Source organism: Drosophila suzukii (assembly GCF_043229965.1).
Source record: "Drosophila suzukii chromosome 2 unlocalized genomic scaffold, CBGP_Dsuzu_IsoJpt1.0 scf_2c, whole genome shotgun sequence".
Classification (NCBI taxonomy): domain Eukaryota; kingdom Metazoa; phylum Arthropoda; class Insecta; order Diptera; family Drosophilidae; genus Drosophila; species Drosophila suzukii.
The window spans coordinates 6,422,930-6,441,253 of record NW_027255896.1 but is presented as its reverse complement, the minus strand read 5'-3'; the positions used below and the strand labels follow the sequence as shown (position 1 = coordinate 6,441,253).

Here is an 18,324-nt window from a genome sequence, read left to right as displayed (position 1 = left end):
CCCAACACGGGGAAAAGTATGTAACTGGTAGAAGGAAGCGTAACCGACCCCCTAAAGTATATATATTCATGCCGAACGCCGTGATCTCGGGAAGTAAAAAAGCTTAAGAGTTGAGATTTCAGATTTACCCAGTCGTAAGTTGCGGAACGTGTTTTAAAAAAACAAAGTTCTGGGTCGTACCTTTTTTACGCAAAACAGCACGTATGCAAATTTTCCAAGGCAAATGTGCGTGCTGGGTGCATTCTATTGCGGTGCCTTCTAGAAGTGTTTCAGAATAATGCATCCAGAAGCATGCCCAAACACCCGTTTCGGGAACGTATTCCGAAAGAAATAGTTCTGTGTCGTATCTTTTTTACGCTGACTGCTGGGGGCAGTCTTTTGGGTGCCATCTGGGTGTATTTCAATATAGTGCATCCAGGTGTATTTTAGTGGGAATGTAAAAAACCAAACTCAAGCCCGAAGGTTGCCGATGCCCATTTTTTTACAATCGTCTTTTTCGGTAAAACCGAATGTATGTTTTCTGTACACATATGAAACTGTCAAGAATTCTTAGCACCTCTAGTTTCGTAAAATAAAATTTATTTACGTAATTACATATACAACAAAAATTGCTAGTAAATATTTTTATTTTCCAATTTTGTTTTATGGCAAAAAAAATTTTAGATTTACAATAATGTAAAGTTTGCTGTTATATATTATAATATGTTTACTGTGCGTAGCCTCGATGCTAGATTTTTTCCCGCCACTGTAATAGAAGCAAGCATAGGCCAAACAAACGGTACTCTTGAAAAGCAAACGAAAAAGACAAAAGGGAACATGCAAGGAAGCGCGCGGTTTTTGTCGCCTCTTGCATTTCTCGCCACTTCCAGATTTCATTTGAAAGAGTAAAGTTCAGCCACAAGTGTTATTACAAAATTATCAAATTTTTTACCAACCAACCTTAAATTATTCTTTTCCCAGGTAAGTAAAGTGTAGTTAGTGAAGTGAGAAATTAAACAAATTTACTAAAAACTTAAATGTGATTGCACATACTTATGTATTTAGAATGCAATTACATACATACATATACATATGTATATATAAGTGCAAAGTTAAAAAAAATATTAAGCATAAATGCAATAAATACCAAATTAATTTCAATAAATAATAAATAAGTTGTGAGGAAATACAATTAACATATATAAACATGTGCAAGCTGCAATTTACAATGTACATATGTACATATGTGCAGACATCATACATCAAATTAGCATATGTACATAAACATGTGCAAGCTGCAATTTACAATGTACATAAATATGTACACACATATGTACATACATCAAATTAGTGCGAAAATAAAATTAAAATACATAAATATGTGCAATTTTACAATTTTATTATTTTATAAATATATCAAAGTTTTACTAATGTTTGTTCGAAAATAAATAAACAAAGATTTGCCTATATTATTCGGTAAATAAGTAAACACGTGTATCACGATTTTGCCGAAAAAAACGACAATTTTTTATAAGTACCCGCTTTTAGCAATATATATCTCCAGCTTTAATTATCCGATTGACTTAATTTCTTTTATACAAAATCAATAAATCAACAATTCAATATTGTAAAGCAAAAAATGTATCCAACTTATAAAAAAAGCGGTTGAAGGTGACAAACGTGGGCATGATTAATACATGTTAAAAAACTTTACATTTTTTTGGCAACAAAATTTAACAAAATTGTTTTTTTTTTTTAATTACAAAAAAATGATATCTTTTTAGATATTTAAAAATGTTATAAATATGTATATGAGTGATTCTTATTTTATTAATTTTCACTTTATTTAATAAAAGCAGGTACTGTCAAGGGTGGTCAAAAGTATTTTTACAAAACAAAAATATAATAACAAAAAAAACTTACTTCTTGTTCTTTCAATAGAAAGGTAATTTAAATGCCGTTTGAATGATACAATACATTTCTTAATCCATTCAGTACTTATTGAAAACGACGAATTTGTGTGAAAATCTACTATTTGAACTTTTTTCCTCGACTTGAAAACTTAAATTTTTTGATGCAAAAAGTTTCTTCAAACAAAAATAATAGTAACTGCAAGAAGAATTTTTCAAAAATCATTTTGCTTATATTTTTAATGATTTTTTGAAAATGCTTAGAAACATGCAATTGAGCCATATTTTTCTCTTTTTCATACAAATATTTTTCGACATTGTCACCTTTAAAAAATCAAAAAAAATATAAGCAAAATGATTTTTGAAAAATTCTTCTTGCAGTTACTATTATTTTTGTTTGAAGAAACTTTTTGCATCAAAAAATTTAAGTTTTCAAGTCGAGGAAAAAAGTTAAAAAAAAAATTTAAAAGTTGATTTACACAAGTTCGACCTTTTCAATAAATACTGAATAGGTTAAGAAAAATATTGCATCATTTAAACGGCATTTACCTTTCTATTGATGCCAAAGTTAACAAGAAGTAAGTTCAAATTGTGGGTATATTTAACTTTTGTTTCGTCCTAATACTTATGCCGACTAGTGTACACTGAAAAAACAAATTCAAATATATCGATATTTGTTTTCATTTTCTATCGTTTTAAAGAGTACATAGTCTATTACACGCTTGCTGAGTGTTGCTGTATAATGTAATACAATTATAAATGCAGTATTCAGTAAATTATATACTTTCTTGATCAGGATCACTATGCGAGTGAATCTACCCATCTCCGTTTGTCTGTTTGAACGCTGTGATCTCGGACACTATAAAAACAAGAACATTGAGTACTCATATTAAGGTTCCTCAGCTTTCGGTTTATCGAAAAATTGTTTTCCAAATTAGCTACTCACACTCTAAGGCCGACAAAAATGTGTAAAGTGAAATTATAATATCAAGCAAAAACATCTCTTAACGAGGTTAAAATATAGTGACGATTTCTTCTACAGCAAACAAAAGTTCATATATCCACTTTTGTGACAAAAAAGTATTATACGATCTACATAATAAATACGTTTTCTTAATATTTTTACATTAGCCACGCTTTATGAAAATTGTACAGCTAAACACAAGCATATTGAATAGCATCGTGGCTAATGTAAAACAAGGAAGAACGCTATAGTCGAGTACCTCGACTATCAGATACCCGTTACTCAGCTATATGGAGATATGCAAGCAGCAAAGCGAGATTAAAATGCGCCACCTACCGGCGGTATACAGATTTAAGCGTTATGGGCGTTAGAGTGGGCGTGGCAAATTTTTTTTTGGATCAATCGATAGGTATCGACGAGACCAATACATTTCAGTTAAAATTTTTTATCTAGCATGAAAATTGTGGGCGTCACAGGTTTTCGCGGTTTGTGGGCGTTAAAGTGGGCGTGGCAAACTTTTTTTTGGGTCAATCGATAGGTATTGATGAGAACAATACATTTCAGTTAAAATTTTTATTCTAGCATCAAAACTGTAGGAGCCACAGTTTTGGGCGTTAGAGTGGGCGTGGCACTGTGCTGAAACAAACTTGCGCTGCGCAGGAATCTCAGGAATCTGCGTGCCTAATCCCAGTATTGTAACTCTCATAGTTTCCGAGATCTCAGCGTTCATACGGACAGACGGACAGACGGACAGACGGACATGGCTAGATCGACTCGGCTAGTGATCCTGATCAAGAATATATATACTTTGTGGGGTCGGAAACGCTTCCTTCTGCCTGTTACATACTTTCCGACGAATCTAGTATACCCTTTTACTCTACGAGTAACGGGTATAAATATTAAGAAAACGATTTTGAAGGCCGTGAACTCGGCCATTCTCGAATCCACGGCGCAAATGTTGGCTCTCTGGAGGAAAATGGCACCAGTAGAGCCAATTCTAAAGGCCGACTTCCCCATCCGGTCGCTAAACCATTTAAAGGAGGTGGACGAAAAGATTTACGGGAAAATGGAAAAATACGTAAGTTTCCAAAATCGAAGCGTTCACGGACAGACTTTAACAGCAATAACAACTTACATTAAGATTCGGAAATAATACAAAATTATATTTCTTAAATCCAAAGTATACAACGCAATGTAGGAGAAGATAATTTTATGGGGCTGGAATCTTCTCCTACATTGCGTTGTTTACTTTGGATTTAAGAAATATATAATTTTGTATTATTTCCTAATCTTAATGTAAGTTGTTATTCATATTTTCTAGTAATTTTTATATTTTTATTTCAGGTACCGCTCCTTAAATCCATTTTGGAGTTACAACTTAATTAAAAACTTGGACCAAATTTTAAGCCCGGATGTGATTTTACAACTAAACTACAGTGGGTCCAAACATAAATATGGACTCGCCAATTTCCACAACTTAAATTCAGTCCTGCAAGGTACATACGTCCATTTTTATGATTAAAAACTTGGTGACGTTTACTTTGTAATAAACAGTAGCCAATATTAGAAGCAATATATTATATTATAAATATTAACCAAAGCTAATAATTTTAAATGTGTTTTTATCTTTGCAGAATCACAAAAACGGGAAGGATATTCCTTATTGGAATATATAAAAGACGTCCGGTTGGCCTTTATGCGCCAAAAAAATAAAATATATAAGGGGAAAAGCGCATTAAAGAAGGCCCACCCGGAGCCAGGAGCCGAACCGTACGATTCTGACTCTGAATAAAAATAAATAAATAAAAATATGAAATTGAAATCCAGTCTTATGTATTCCTGGGGAAAACTTCCAGATATTTGATTTTTGAATGCTTCTAGGTGCATTAAAAAAAATACACCCAGAATGTGTTTAGTATGTTGCTTCCAGGTGTATTAAAAAAGAGTACACCCAGAATGTGTTTAGTTTGTTACTTCCAGGTGCATTCCAGATATATGCTTTCAGAAGCATGCAACGGGTGCATTCTTTTTTGTCCCGCACCCGTGTAAAAAGAATGGACAGACTCATCACTTCCGGAACACCTTTTTGATGCCATTTCATAATGAAAGAACGCATGCTGGAATGCTGTCATTTACGACTGGGTAGGTTCCATATCTTCGTACGCAGCGCAAGTTTAGTATGCCAATGTGCTTCGCCCACTCTGACGCCCAAAAGCTGCCCACAAACTCAAATAAATCGGATATGTGAAAGTTGATATCTCGGAAACTATTAAAGACATTGAATTGGTAATTCAGATTTAGATTCCTTAGCTTCGTATGCTGTGCAAGTTTGTTATGCCCACAAGCCGACCAAAACTGTGGGTCCTACAGTTTTAGTGCTACAAAAAAATGTAAGCTAATCTAAATTCGTTCCGTCAATACCTATCGATTGACTTAAAAAAAAATGTTGCCACGCCCACTTTGACGCCCAAAAATGTGGCGCTCACAGTTTTGATGATAGAAAAAAAAGTTTTTTACGCGAACCAAGACTGCGGTGCCCACAGTTTTCATGCTAGAACAAAATTTTTACTGAAATGTATTAGTCTGTATTAGTTTGCCACGCTCCCTCTAACGCTTACAAACGCCCATTACGCTTAAATATGTCTGCCGCCCACATAGCCATATATTAAGATCGCGAGTAGGTGGCTCGCCTTGCTACTTGTACATCTCCATCCCCTTTTGCTCCCTTTAGATTAGTAACGGGTATTTCTTGTATTTTTTTACGACGGCGGACAAAAACAATAGCCGCGTTCAGAAGAACAACATGATAACTGAATACTGCTCCATCAGTAAGCAGTGATCAAGTTTGTTCTGCTAAACGCTCGTGATACATTACGACGCCGAAAAAGTTAAACATTTTACCTAAAAAACTCCACTATGCACTTCAAATGTCTTCTTAAATTGGTCCTACTGTAAGGGACATGTAAGGGACAATCACTTTGTAAACAACTGTTTTTCGATTAATATGGCGTTTGTTAGAACGATATCGGTTGCCACCGCAACAGTAGCACTGCGCACATCAATCGTAGACAGGTAAAAATCAAAAAGGACAGAACTGTTTTAAAGAATTTAACTTACTTCATGACCTTTAAATAATAATTATGTTAATTCTTATCGATATTTCACTCATCGATACACGTCAACAACAATGTATCATGTATCACGAAAAGGTAGCGTACTATTTTTACGCTCCAGTTCAGCAGATCTATTGAAGGATATCCTAACGAGCTATACACTGATCGAAAGGTATAACAAAAATGTAAAGGATTGCACGCCAAAACTATCAGAAAGTTAATTGGATTTAGAATTTAGGAAATTTGGAGGTGTTGGGGGAAATTTTTTTTTGAAAATTAAAATTTTTTTTGTTTGCCAAAACGTTGTTTTAGGGTTTTGGAAATGGTTGATGATGTTAAACAGCTTAATAAATGGAACTTTAGTTCTACCTTTTTGGAAAAACTCGATTTTGTTTGTCGTAACTAGCTACAAGATTGTGGTATATGTCGTTGGAAAGGTGTTTCATTATACTGCTTAGCATGATTTGTCTAGATACCATTGTTAAAAATTATGGGCAACAGTTTTTCTTATTTGATTTGTTTGAGCTGTTTCGAATTGAATTCAAAAACAAATTCAAATATATCGATGTTTGTTTTCATTTTCTATCGTTTTAAAGAGTACATAGTCTATTACACGCTTGCTGAGTGTTGCTGTATAATGTAATACAATTATAAATGCAGTATTCAGTAAATTATATACTTTCTTGATCAGGATCACTATGCGAGTGAATCTACCCATCTCCGTTTGTCTGTTTGAACGCTGTGATCTCGGACACTATAAAAACTAGAACATTGAGTACTCATATTAAGGTTCCTCAGCTTTCGGTTTATCGAAAAATTGTTTTCCAAATTAGCTACTCACACTCTAAGGCCGACAAAAATGTGTAAAGTGAAATTATAATATCAAGCAAAAACATCTCTTAACGAGGTTAAAATATAGTGACGATTTCTTCTACAGCAAACAAAAGTTCATATATCCACTTTTGTGACAAAAAAGTATTATACGATCTACATAATAAATACGTTTTCTTAATATTTTTACATTAGCCACGCTTTATGAAAATTGTACAGCTAAACACAAGCATATTGAATAGCATCGTGGCTAATGTAAAACAAGGAAGAACGCTATAGTCGAGTACCTCGACTATCAGATACCCGTTACTCAGCTATATGGAGATATGCAAGCAGCAAAGCGAGATTAAAATGCGCCACCTACCGGCGGTATACAGATTTAAGCGTTATGGGCGTTAGAGTGGGCGTGGCAAATTTTTTTTTGGATCAATCGATAGGTATCGACGAGACCAATACATTTCAGTTAAAATTTTTTATCTAGCATGAAAATTGTGGGCGTCACAGGTTTTCGCGGTTTGTGGGCGTTAAAGTGGGCGTGGCAAACTTTTTTTTGGGTCAATCGATAGGTATTGATGAGAACAATACATTTCAGTTAAAATTTTTATTCTAGCATCAAAACTGTAGGAGCCACAGTTTTGGGCGTTAGAGTGGGCGTGGCACTGTGCTGAAACAAACTTGCGCTGCGCAGGAATCTCAGGAATCTGCGTGCCTAATCCCAGTATTGTAACTCTCATAGTTTCCGAGATCTCAGCGTTCATACGGACAGACGGACAGACGGACAGACGGACATGGCTAGATCGACTCGGCTAGTGATCCTGATCAAGAATATATATACTTTGTGGGGTCGGAAACGCTTCCTTCTGCCTGTTACATACTTTCCGACGAATCTAGTATACCCTTTTACTCTACGAGTAACGGGTATAAATATTAAGAAAACGATTTTGAAGGCCGTGAACTCGGCCATTCTCGAATCCACGGCGCAAATGTTGGCTCTCTGGAGGAAAATGGCACCAGTAGAGCCAATTCTAAAGGCCGACTTCCCCATCCGGTCGCTAAACCATTTAAAGGAGGTGGACGAAAAGATTTACGGGAAAATGGAAAATTACGTAAGTTTCCAAAATCGAAGCGTTCACGGACAGACTTTAACAGCAATAACAACTTACATTAAGATTCGGAAATAATACAAAATTATATTTCTTAAATCCAAAGTATACAACGCAATGTAGGAGAAGATAATTTTATGGGGCTGGAATCTTCTCCTACATTGCGTTGTTTACTTTGGATTTAAGAAATATATAATTTTGTATTATTTCCTAATCTTAATGTAAGTTGTTATTCATATTTTCTAGTAATTTTTATATTTTTATTTCAGGTACCGCTCCTTAAATCCATTTTGGAGTTACAACTTAATTAAAAACTTGGACCAAATTTTAAGCCCGGATGTGATTTTACAACTAAACTACAGTGGGTCCAAACATAAATATGGACTCGCCAATTTCCACAACTTAAATTCAGTCCTGCAAGGTACATACGTCCATTTTTATGATTAAAAACTTGGTGACGTTTACTTTGTAATAAACAGTAGCCAATATCAGAAGCAATATATTATATTATAAATATTAACCAAAGCTAATAATTTTAAATGTGTTTTTATCTTTGCAGAATCACAAAAACGGGAAGGATATTCCTTATTGGAATATATAAAAGACGTCCGGTTGGCCTTTATGCGCCAAAAAAATAAAATATATAAGGGGAAAAGCGCATTAAAGAAGGCCCACCCGGAGCCAGGAGCCGAACCGTACGATTCTGACTCTGAATAAAAATAAATAAATAAAAATATGAAATTGAAATCCAGTCTTATGTATTCCTGGGGAAAACTTCCAGATATTTGATTTTTGAATGCTTCTAGGTGCATTAAAAAAAATACACCCAGAATGTGTTTAGTATGTTGCTTCCAGGTGTATTAAAAAAGAGTACACCCAGAATGTGTTTAGTTTGTTACTTCCAGGTGCATTCCAGATATATGCTTTCAGAAGCATGCAACGGGTGCATTCTTTTTTGTCCCGCACCCGTGTAAAAAGAATGGACAGACTCATCACTTCCGGAACACCTTTTTGATGCCATTTCATAATGAAAGAACGCATGCTGGAATGCTGTCATTTACGACTGGGTAGGTTCCATATCTTCGTACGCAGCGCAAGTTTAGTATGCCAATGTGCTTCGCCCACTCTGACGCCCAAAAGCTGCCCACAAACTCAAATAAATCGGATATGTGAAAGTTGATATCTCGGAAACTATTAAAGACATTGAATTGGTAATTCAGATTTAGATTCCTTAGCTTCGTATGCTGTGCAAGTTTGTTATGCCCACAAGCCGACCAAAACTGTGGGTCCTACAGTTTTAGTGCTACAAAAAAATGTAAGCTAATCTAAATTCGTTCCGTCAATACCTATCGATTGACTTAAAAAAAAATGTTGCCACGCCCACTTTGACGCCCAAAAATGTGGCGCTCACAGTTTTGATGATAGAAAAAAAAGTTTTTTACGCGAACCAAGACTGCGGTGCCCACAGTTTTCATGCTAGAACAAAATTTTTACTGAAATGTATTAGTCTGTATTAGTTTGCCACGCTCCCTCTAACGCTTACAAACGCCCATTACGCTTAAATATGTCTGCCGCCCACATAGCCATATATTAAGATCGCGAGTAGGTGGCTCGCCTTGCTACTTGTACATCTCCATCCCCTTTTGCTCCCTTTAGATTAGTAACGGGTATTTCTTGTATTTTTTTACGACGGCGGACAAAAACAATAGCCGCGTTCAGAAGAACAACATGATAACTGAATACTGCTCCATCAGTAAGCAGTGATCAAGTTTGTTCTGCTAAACGCTCGTGATACATTACGACGCCGAAAAAGTTAAACATTTTACCTAAAAAACTCCACTATGCACTTCAAATGTCTTCTTAAATTGGTCCTACTGTAAGGGACATGTAAGGGACAATCACTTTGTAAACAACTGTTTTTCGATTAATATGGCGTTTGTTAGAACGATATCGGTTGCCACCGCAACAGTAGCACTGCGCACATCAATCGTAGACAGGTAAAAATCAAAAAGGACAGAACTGTTTTAAAGAATTTAACTTACTTCATGGCCTTTAAATAATAATTATGTTAATTCTTATCGATATTTCACTCATCGATACACGTCAACAACAATGTATCATGTATCACGAAAAGGTAGCGTACTATTTTTACGCTCCAGTTCAGCAGATCTATTGAAGGATATCCTAACGAGCTATACACTGATCGAAAGGTATAACAAAAATGTAAAGGATTGCACGCCAAAACTATCAGAAAGTTAATTGGATTTAGAATTTAGGAAATTTGGAGGTGTTGGGGGAAATTTTTTTTTGAAAATTAAAATTTTTTTTGTTTGCCAAAACGTTGTTTTAGGGTTTTGGAAATGGTTGATGATGTTAAACAGCTTAATAAATGGAACTTTAGTTCTACCTTTTTGGAAAAACTCGATTTTGTTTGTCGTAACTAGCTACAAGATTGTGGTATATGTCGTTGGAAAGGTGTTTCATTATACTGCTTAGCATGATTTGTCTAGATACCATTGTTAAAAATTATGGGCAACAGATTTTCTTATTTGATTTGTTTGAGCTGTTTCGAATTGAATTCAAAAACAAATTCAAATATATCGATGTTTGTTTTCATTTTCTATCGTTTTAAAGAGTACATAGTCTATTACACGCTTGCTGAGTGTTGCTGTATAATGTAATACAATTATAAATGCAGTATTCAGTAAATTATATACTTTCTTGATCAGGATCACTATGCGAGTGAATCTACCCATCTCCGTTTGTCTGTTTGAACGCTGTGATCTCGGACACTATAAAAACTAGAACATTGAGTACTCATATTAAGGTTCCTCAGCTTTCGGTTTATCGAAAAATTGTTTTCCAAATTAGCTACTCACACTCTAAGGCCGACAAAAATGTGTAAAGTGAAATTATAATATCAAGCAAAAACATCTCTTAACGAGGTTAAAATATAGTGACGATTTCTTCTACAGCAAACAAAAGTTCATATATCCACTTTTGTGACAAAAAAGTATTATACGATCTACATAATAAATACGTTTTCTTAATATTTTTACATTAGCCACGCTTTATGAAAATTGTACAGCTAAACACAAGCATATTGAATAGCATCGTGGCTAATGTAAAACAAGGAAGAACGCTATAGTCGAGTACCTCGACTATCAGATACCCGTTACTCAGCTATATGGAGATATGCAAGCAGCAAAGCGAGATTAAAATGCGCCACCTACCGGCGGTATACAGATTTAAGCGTTATGGGCGTTAGAGTGGGCGTGGCAAATTTTTTTTTGGATCAATCGATAGGTATCGACGAGACCAATACATTTCAGTTAAAATTTTTTATCTAGCATGAAAATTGTGGGCGTCACAGGTTTTCGCGGTTTGTGGGCGTTAAAGTGGGCGTGGCAAACTTTTTTTTGGGTCAATCGATAGGTATTGATGAGAACAATACATTTCAGTTAAAATTTTTATTCTAGCATCAAAACTGTAGGAGCCACAGTTTTGGGCGTTAGAGTGGGCGTGGCACTGTGCTGAAACAAACTTGCGCTGCGCAGGAATCTCAGGAATCTGCGTGCCTAATCCCAGTATTGTAACTCTCATAGTTTCCGAGATCTCAGCGTTCATACGGACAGACGGACAGACGGACAGACGGACATGGCTAGATCGACTCGGCTAGTGATCCTGATCAAGAATATATATACTTTGTGGGGTCGGAAACGCTTCCTTCTGCCTGTTACATACTTTCCGACGAATCTAGTATACCCTTTTACTCTACGAGTAACGGGTATAAATATTAAGAAAACGATTTTGAAGGCCGTGAACTCGGCCATTCTCGAATCCACGGCGCAAATGTTGGCTCTCTGGAGGAAAATGGCACCAGTAGAGCCAATTCTAAAGGCCGACTTCCCCATCCGGTCGCTAAACCATTTAAAGGAGGTGGACGAAAAGATTTACGGGAAAATGGAAAAATACGTAAGTTTCCAAAATCGAAGCGTTCACGGACAGACTTTAACAGCAATAACAACTTACATTAAGATTCGGAAATAATACAAAATTATATTTCTTAAATCCAAAGTATACAACGCAATGTAGGAGAAGATAATTTTATGGGGCTGGAATCTTCTCCTACATTGCGTTGTTTACTTTGGATTTAAGAAATATATAATTTTGTATTATTTCCTAATCTTAATGTAAGTTGTTATTCATATTTTCTAGTAATTTTTATATTTTTATTTCAGGTACCGCTCCTTAAATCCATTTTGGAGTTACAACTTAATTAAAAACTTGGACCAAATTTTAAGCCCGGATGTGATTTTACAACTAAACTACAGTGGGTCCAAACATAAATATGGACTCGCCAATTTCCACAACTTAAATTCAGTCCTGCAAGGTACATACGTCCATTTTTATGATTAAAAACTTGGTGACGTTTACTTTGTAATAAACAGTAGCCAATATTAGAAGCAATATATTATATTATAAATATTAACCAAAGCTAATAATTTTAAATGTGTTTTTATCTTTGCAGAATCACAAAAACGGGAAGGATATTCCTTATTGGAATATATAAAAGACGTCCGGTTGGCCTTTATGCGCCAAAAAAATAAAATATATAAGGGGAAAAGCGCATTAAAGAAGGCCCACCCGGAGCCAGGAGCCGAACCGTACGATTCTGACTCTGAATAAAAATAAATAAATAAAAATATGAAATTGAAATCCAGTCTTATGTATTCCTGGGGAAAACTTCCAGATATTTGATTTTTGAATGCTTCTAGGTGCATTAAAAAAAATACACCCAGAATGTGTTTAGTATGTTGCTTCCAGGTGTATTAAAAAAGAGTACACCCAGAATGTGTTTAGTTTGTTACTTCCAGGTGCATTCCAGATATATGCTTTCAGAAGCATGCAACGGGTGCATTCTTTTTTGTCCCGCACCCGTGTAAAAAGAATGGACAGACTCATCACTTCCGGAACACCTTTTTGATGCCATTTCATAATGAAAGAACGCATGCTGGAATGCTGTCATTTACGACTGGGTAGGTTCCATATCTTCGTACGCAGCGCAAGTTTAGTATGCCAATGTGCTTCGCCCACTCTGACGCCCAAAAGCTGCCCACAAACTCAAATAAATCGGATATGTGAAAGTTGATATCTCGGAAACTATTAAAGACATTGAATTGGTAATTCAGATTTAGATTCCTTAGCTTCGTATGCTGTGCAAGTTTGTTATGCCCACAAGCCGACCAAAACTGTGGGTCCTACAGTTTTAGTGCTACAAAAAAATGTAAGCTAATCTAAATTCGTTCCGTCAATACCTATCGATTGACTTAAAAAAAAATGTTGCCACGCCCACTTTGACGCCCAAAAATGTGGCGCTCACAGTTTTGATGATAGAAAAAAAAGTTTTTTACGCGAACCAAGACTGCGGTGCCCACAGTTTTCATGCTAGAACAAAATTTTTACTGAAATGTATTAGTCTGTATTAGTTTGCCACGCTCCCTCTAACGCTTACAAACGCCCATTACGCTTAAATATGTCTGCCGCCCACATAGCCATATATTAAGATCGCGAGTAGGTGGCTCGCCTTGCTACTTGTACATCTCCATCCCCTTTTGCTCCCTTTAGATTAGTAACGGGTATTTCTTGTATTTTTTTACGACGGCGGACAAAAACAATAGCCGCGTTCAGAAGAACAACATGATAACTGAATACTGCTCCATCAGTAAGCAGTGATCAAGTTTGTTCTGCTAAACGCTCGTGATACATTACGACGCCGAAAAAGTTAAACATTTTACCTAAAAAACTCCACTATGCACTTCAAATGTCTTCTTAAATTGGTCCTACTGTAAGGGACATGTAAGGGACAATCACTTTGTAAACAACTGTTTTTCGATTAATATGGCGTTTGTTAGAACGATATCGGTTGCCACCGCAACAGTAGCACTGCGCACATCAATCGTAGACAGGTAAAAATCAAAAAGGACAGAACTGTTTTAAAGAATTTAACTTACTTCATGGCCTTTAAATAATAATTATGTTAATTCTTATCGATATTTCACTCATCGATACACGTCAACAACAATGTATCATGTATCACGAAAAGGTAGCGTACTATTTTTACGCTCCAGTTCAGCAGATCTATTGAAGGATATCCTAACGAGCTATACACTGATCGAAAGGTATAACCAAAATGTAAAGGATTGCACGCCAAAACTATCAGAAAGTTAATTGGATTTAGAATTTAGGAAATTTGGAGGTGTTGGGGGAAATTTTTTTTTGAAAATTAAAATTTTTTTTGTTTGCCAAAACGTTGTTTTAGGGTTTTGGAAATGGTTGATGATGTTAAACAGCTTAATAAATGGAACTTTAGTTCTACCTTTTTGGAAAAACTCGATTTTGTTTGTCGTAACTAGCTACAAGATTGTGGTATATGTCGTTGGAAAGGTGTTTCATTATACTGCTTAGCATGATTTGTCTAGATACCATTGTTAAAAATTATGGGCAACAGTTTTTCTTATTTGATTTGTTTGAGCTGTTTCGAATTGAATTCAATTCGGGAAAGCGTATGTAACAGGTAGAAGATAGCATCTCTGACGCCAAAAAGTATATGTATTCTAGATTTTTCTGTCCATGCGAAGTCTGATATCTCGAAAAGTATAACAGATAGAGAGTTAAGATTTCAGATTTAGATTCCATATCTTCGTACGCAAATTTTTATGCCAATTTGCCATTCCCACTCTGTCGCCCACAAACTTGAAAAAAATATGAAATTTTTATCTAAAATGTATTGGTCTTGTCAATACCTATCGATTGACCTAAAAAATGTTTCCACGCTTACTAGAGAGCTAGATAGAGAGAGCTACCTTTCGCGATGCAATTAATATAAGAGATCGAAATAAGTTAATTAGCTGCTGCGGCTGCGTGACCCGACATACTCCCCCCGTTGGAAGCCTGGGTTTCAATATCATCCTTAAGGGAACGTTCTCTTTGTTTTGGTCGAAATGAAGGCAAAGTTCGTCAATTTTTTGTGGGATAATGAAAAGGTGTACGAACTTCGGGTTTTGCTTTTTGAATTTGTTTATTAATCAAGATTTTTTTAAAATTTATTTGATGGTGAAATTCAAAATGGCGGCTGCAAAATGGCGGCTTTCATCTGCCTCCGCACGGCAAACATCGTCCAAAAATTCCGAGCCTGCAGCCTCTTGTAGTCAACTGAAATAGAAAATTGTTATCATTAGTTAAAGTTAATATACTTTTGTAAGGCACTAACCTAATGGCATCAAATTGCGGCCATAAATTGACCGCGTAATGAATGTTCGAATTTTAAAGTTCGATTTTCGTACATTTTTTTTCAGTTAAACCACGTTGAAAAATTATAAATAAATTATTGTTTATTTCCGGAGTAGCTTAGTGCCCAATAAAAAAGCATATACTTTCATAAAAATTTTACATGAAGCAAATCGGTTCACAGGATGAAGCTGTGGACGCGGAATTTTTTTGAAAAACATGGTTTCGAGAAAATCGCGTTTAAAGTTTTTTAAAAGAATGACTAAGAATAACTTTTTTGTTTGATTAGTTATTACGACCACCATTCGATCTTATGGGTTTTCAGGGTCGCTGAACACGAATCTGAAGTCAAAATGTCAAAATTCAAAATGGCGGACCCAATATGGCGGATTTAAAAAACTTTGCATATTCTAATTTACATGAAAACGTCTGTTTCTTTAGTTTTCGTGGTTAGTGGACGCGTATTAATCATTACTTTTTTAATAAAAGATCACAAATACAGTACAGTGGACGTAAAAAACTTTTTTTCCGGAAATTTGTGACAAAAACTTTTTTTTTCAAGTTTTTGCCAACGCCGAACGTTGATTTTACCGAAAATCAACGTTCGGCGTTGGCGAAAACTCGAAAAAAAAGGTTAATGGTGCAAAAAAAAAGAATATTGCTGAATTTTACTTACATCAGGATTTTAGTCGCATATCCCTGGACCATAGAGGATTCCTTCTTCAAGTTCGAACTGCTTCTGGTTCTGCTTTTCCTGCAGACGATTTGCGCGCGCGGGACGCAGGTGTATTCGAGACGCTCTCATTTACAAACTATTCATCGTATCGAAAAATCCTTTCACACACATACTCTACGAATATGTGGCTTTCAATTTTTGCAAAAAAAAAAATCGATTTTTTGATCCAAAACAAAGAGAACGTTCCCTTAAGGGGAAGCAGACACAGCTTGCTTACTGCTCGCTTTGTCACTCCTGATGCTGTCTTCAGAACGGCAACTCGAGCAACCCCATCTCCACCGAACAGAAGTTCGATCGCTCTGGCGAGGGGCCACTTCATGGGAGGCAAGTTTTCGTCCTTGACCAGAACTAAGTCATCGACAACCAGGCCAGGCTTTGGTGTGCGCCACTTGGAGCGCTGCTGCAGTAATGTTAAGTATTCTTCCTTCCATCGGGACCAAAAGATCTGCTGCAAGTAAGCCACGCGTTGCCATCCATCCAAGCGATTGAAGTTAAGACTGGTTTCATCCGGCTCGACGAAAGAGGAAGGCGGGCCACCATTCCAAAAAATATTCTGGGGTTAATACATCCAGATCAGCTGGGTTTTCTGAAATCGAGACTAATGGTCGGGAACTAACAATCGCCGAAATGTGACACACCAGGGTCCGCAACTCCTCAAAGGCTAAAACAGCAGTGCCAACAGCGCGGTAGAAATGATGCTTAGCGATCTTCACAGTCGCTTCCCAAAGACCGCCAAAGTGTGGCGACCTAGGATTAATGAAATACCAATCAATAGCCTCCGCTAGGCAAAAGTCCAACGTAGCTCTCTGGTGATCACTGCTGAGGAATAGGCGCCTTAGTTCGAGCAGCTCATTGCGAGCGCCAACAAAGTTGGTTGCATTATCAGACCAAATATGCCGCGGCCTTCTTCTAGTGCATATACATCGTTTGAGGCCATGTGGAGACGATACCGTAGAGAGGTCCTTGATTAACTCCAAATGAATAGCCTTCGTGGCGAAACAAATGAAGACGCAAACAGGCTTGGCCCGCAAAAGTCAATACCAGTGACTTCGAACGCATGAGATCCATCAAGTCGTTCCTTTGGAAGATCCGTCATTATATGCTCCACTACTCTAGGCTTCATTCGAAAGCATCTAATACATTTTTTTACCGCCTTCACATTCCTCCCTCCCTCCCCTTCGTTTTCCTCCCCCCAATAGGCCAATATTGGGGTCGAATTATGCTGAGTAATGCCCGTGGCCCAGTGTGCAGATTGCGTTCATGAAAGTGAGTAATTCTTGGACGTTGATGCACTATGGTCAGTACAAACAAGTGGCCCTTACGACACCAAGCAATGCTTGTTACGCGCGGAGCCCTAAACCGATTTGGGCAAGTAAACGAAATCGCGGACATGGAAAAAGACGACATAAAAATAGACAGTTTAAAATACATGCTCACATAGAATGGCTAGTAACATAGAAATTTACAAATTATTGGAAGATAGAAAATACATAAGTTTATCATAATTAGTTGCATTAGGGCTATCAAACAGTAAGACGTGACACAGTGCATTATAGTCGTCACAAAGAACCCGAAAAGGATCATGAAGGGCATAATTGGATCTACAAATTGGCAGGGACAACGGACGAAAACGACGAACTGTTCTACAGGGTACATTCCAGTTGAGGGAACTAAGAAGGAAGGGAGAGTCAACATCACCATTAATTAATTTATGCAAAAACATAACTCCATGACACTTTCTACGATGGTTCAGGGTTGGTAAGTCCAGCAGGCGCAACCTCGCATGATAAGAGGGCAATCGACTTCCTGTGTCCCAGCTTAAACCTCTCAAAGCAAATAAAAGGAATTGTTTTTGAACGGACTCTAACATATTTTGGTAACAGCTAATTTGAGGTGACCATATACACGAGCAATATTCCATTGAGGGACGAACAAGAGAAACATACAAAAGCTTTGTTGTGTATGGATCATCAAACTCCCTTGACCAGCGCTTCATAAACGCCAGGAGACTTCTGGCTTTGTTAGTTATAGTAGATATATGGTCTTTAAAACTAAGTTTATGATCAAATAGAACGCCAAGATCCTGAACAGAAAAAATACGTTCAAGGGCGTTATTACCGATACAATAAGAATACAGAGATGGACTACTACGATAAAAGGTCATAAAGTTACATTTAGAATAGTTCAAATTCAACTTGTTAATCATGCACCACGTATACAAACAATCAAAATCTAATTGAAGGTCATTATATGAATTAGGTAAACACATGGACAAACATAGCTTGACATCATCTGCATACATTAAAACAGTTGACAATTTTATAACATAAGGTAGATCATTAATCATTAAGCCAAAAAGTAAAGGTCCCAGGTGGCTACCCTGTGGCACTCCTGAAGT

At 36.5% G+C, this 18,324-nt stretch overlaps 1 protein-coding gene and 2 long non-coding RNA genes across 11 annotated transcripts in view; 2 read left to right on the top strand and 1 right to left on the bottom strand.

Moving 5' to 3' along the window:
- The first annotated feature begins 745 nt into the window (after positions 1–745).
- Positions 746–8,647, top strand: LOC108012062 (uncharacterized). 8 transcript variants are annotated; one of them, XR_011605196.1, is made up of 7 exons: positions 759–960; positions 2,591–2,633; positions 3,717–3,931; positions 4,198–4,349; positions 4,488–7,903; positions 8,170–8,321; positions 8,460–8,647. It is a non-coding gene; the product is annotated as an uncharacterized lncRNA (long non-coding RNA). The 8 variants fall into 8 exon arrangements; XR_011605195.1 differs by lacking the exon at positions 2,591–2,633 and having other exon boundaries at positions 765–960; positions 4,488–6,605; positions 7,689–7,903; XR_005015162.3 differs by lacking the exon at positions 2,591–2,633 and having other exon boundaries at positions 758–960; positions 3,773–3,931.
- A 1,895-nt stretch (positions 8,648–10,542) lies between these two features.
- On the top strand, positions 10,543–12,619 carry LOC139354116 (uncharacterized). 2 transcript variants are annotated; one of them, XR_011605199.1, is made up of 4 exons: positions 10,543–10,577; positions 11,661–11,875; positions 12,142–12,293; positions 12,432–12,619. It is a non-coding gene; the product is annotated as an uncharacterized lncRNA (long non-coding RNA). The 2 variants fall into 2 exon arrangements; XR_011605198.1 differs by lacking the exon at positions 10,543–10,577 and having other exon boundaries at positions 11,300–11,875.
- Positions 12,620–14,962: 2,343 nt separating this feature from the next.
- rl (Mitogen-activated protein kinase rl) overlaps positions 14,963–18,324 on the bottom strand; it is a 554,163-nt gene continuing 550,801 nt past the window's right edge. Inside the window, exon 8 of the mRNA XM_070998782.1 lies at positions 14,963–15,115. Coding sequence (XP_070854883.1) covers positions 15,053–15,115 — 63 coding nt within the window. The 3' untranslated portion in view covers positions 14,963–15,052. The remainder of the gene's footprint in view (positions 15,116–18,324) is intronic.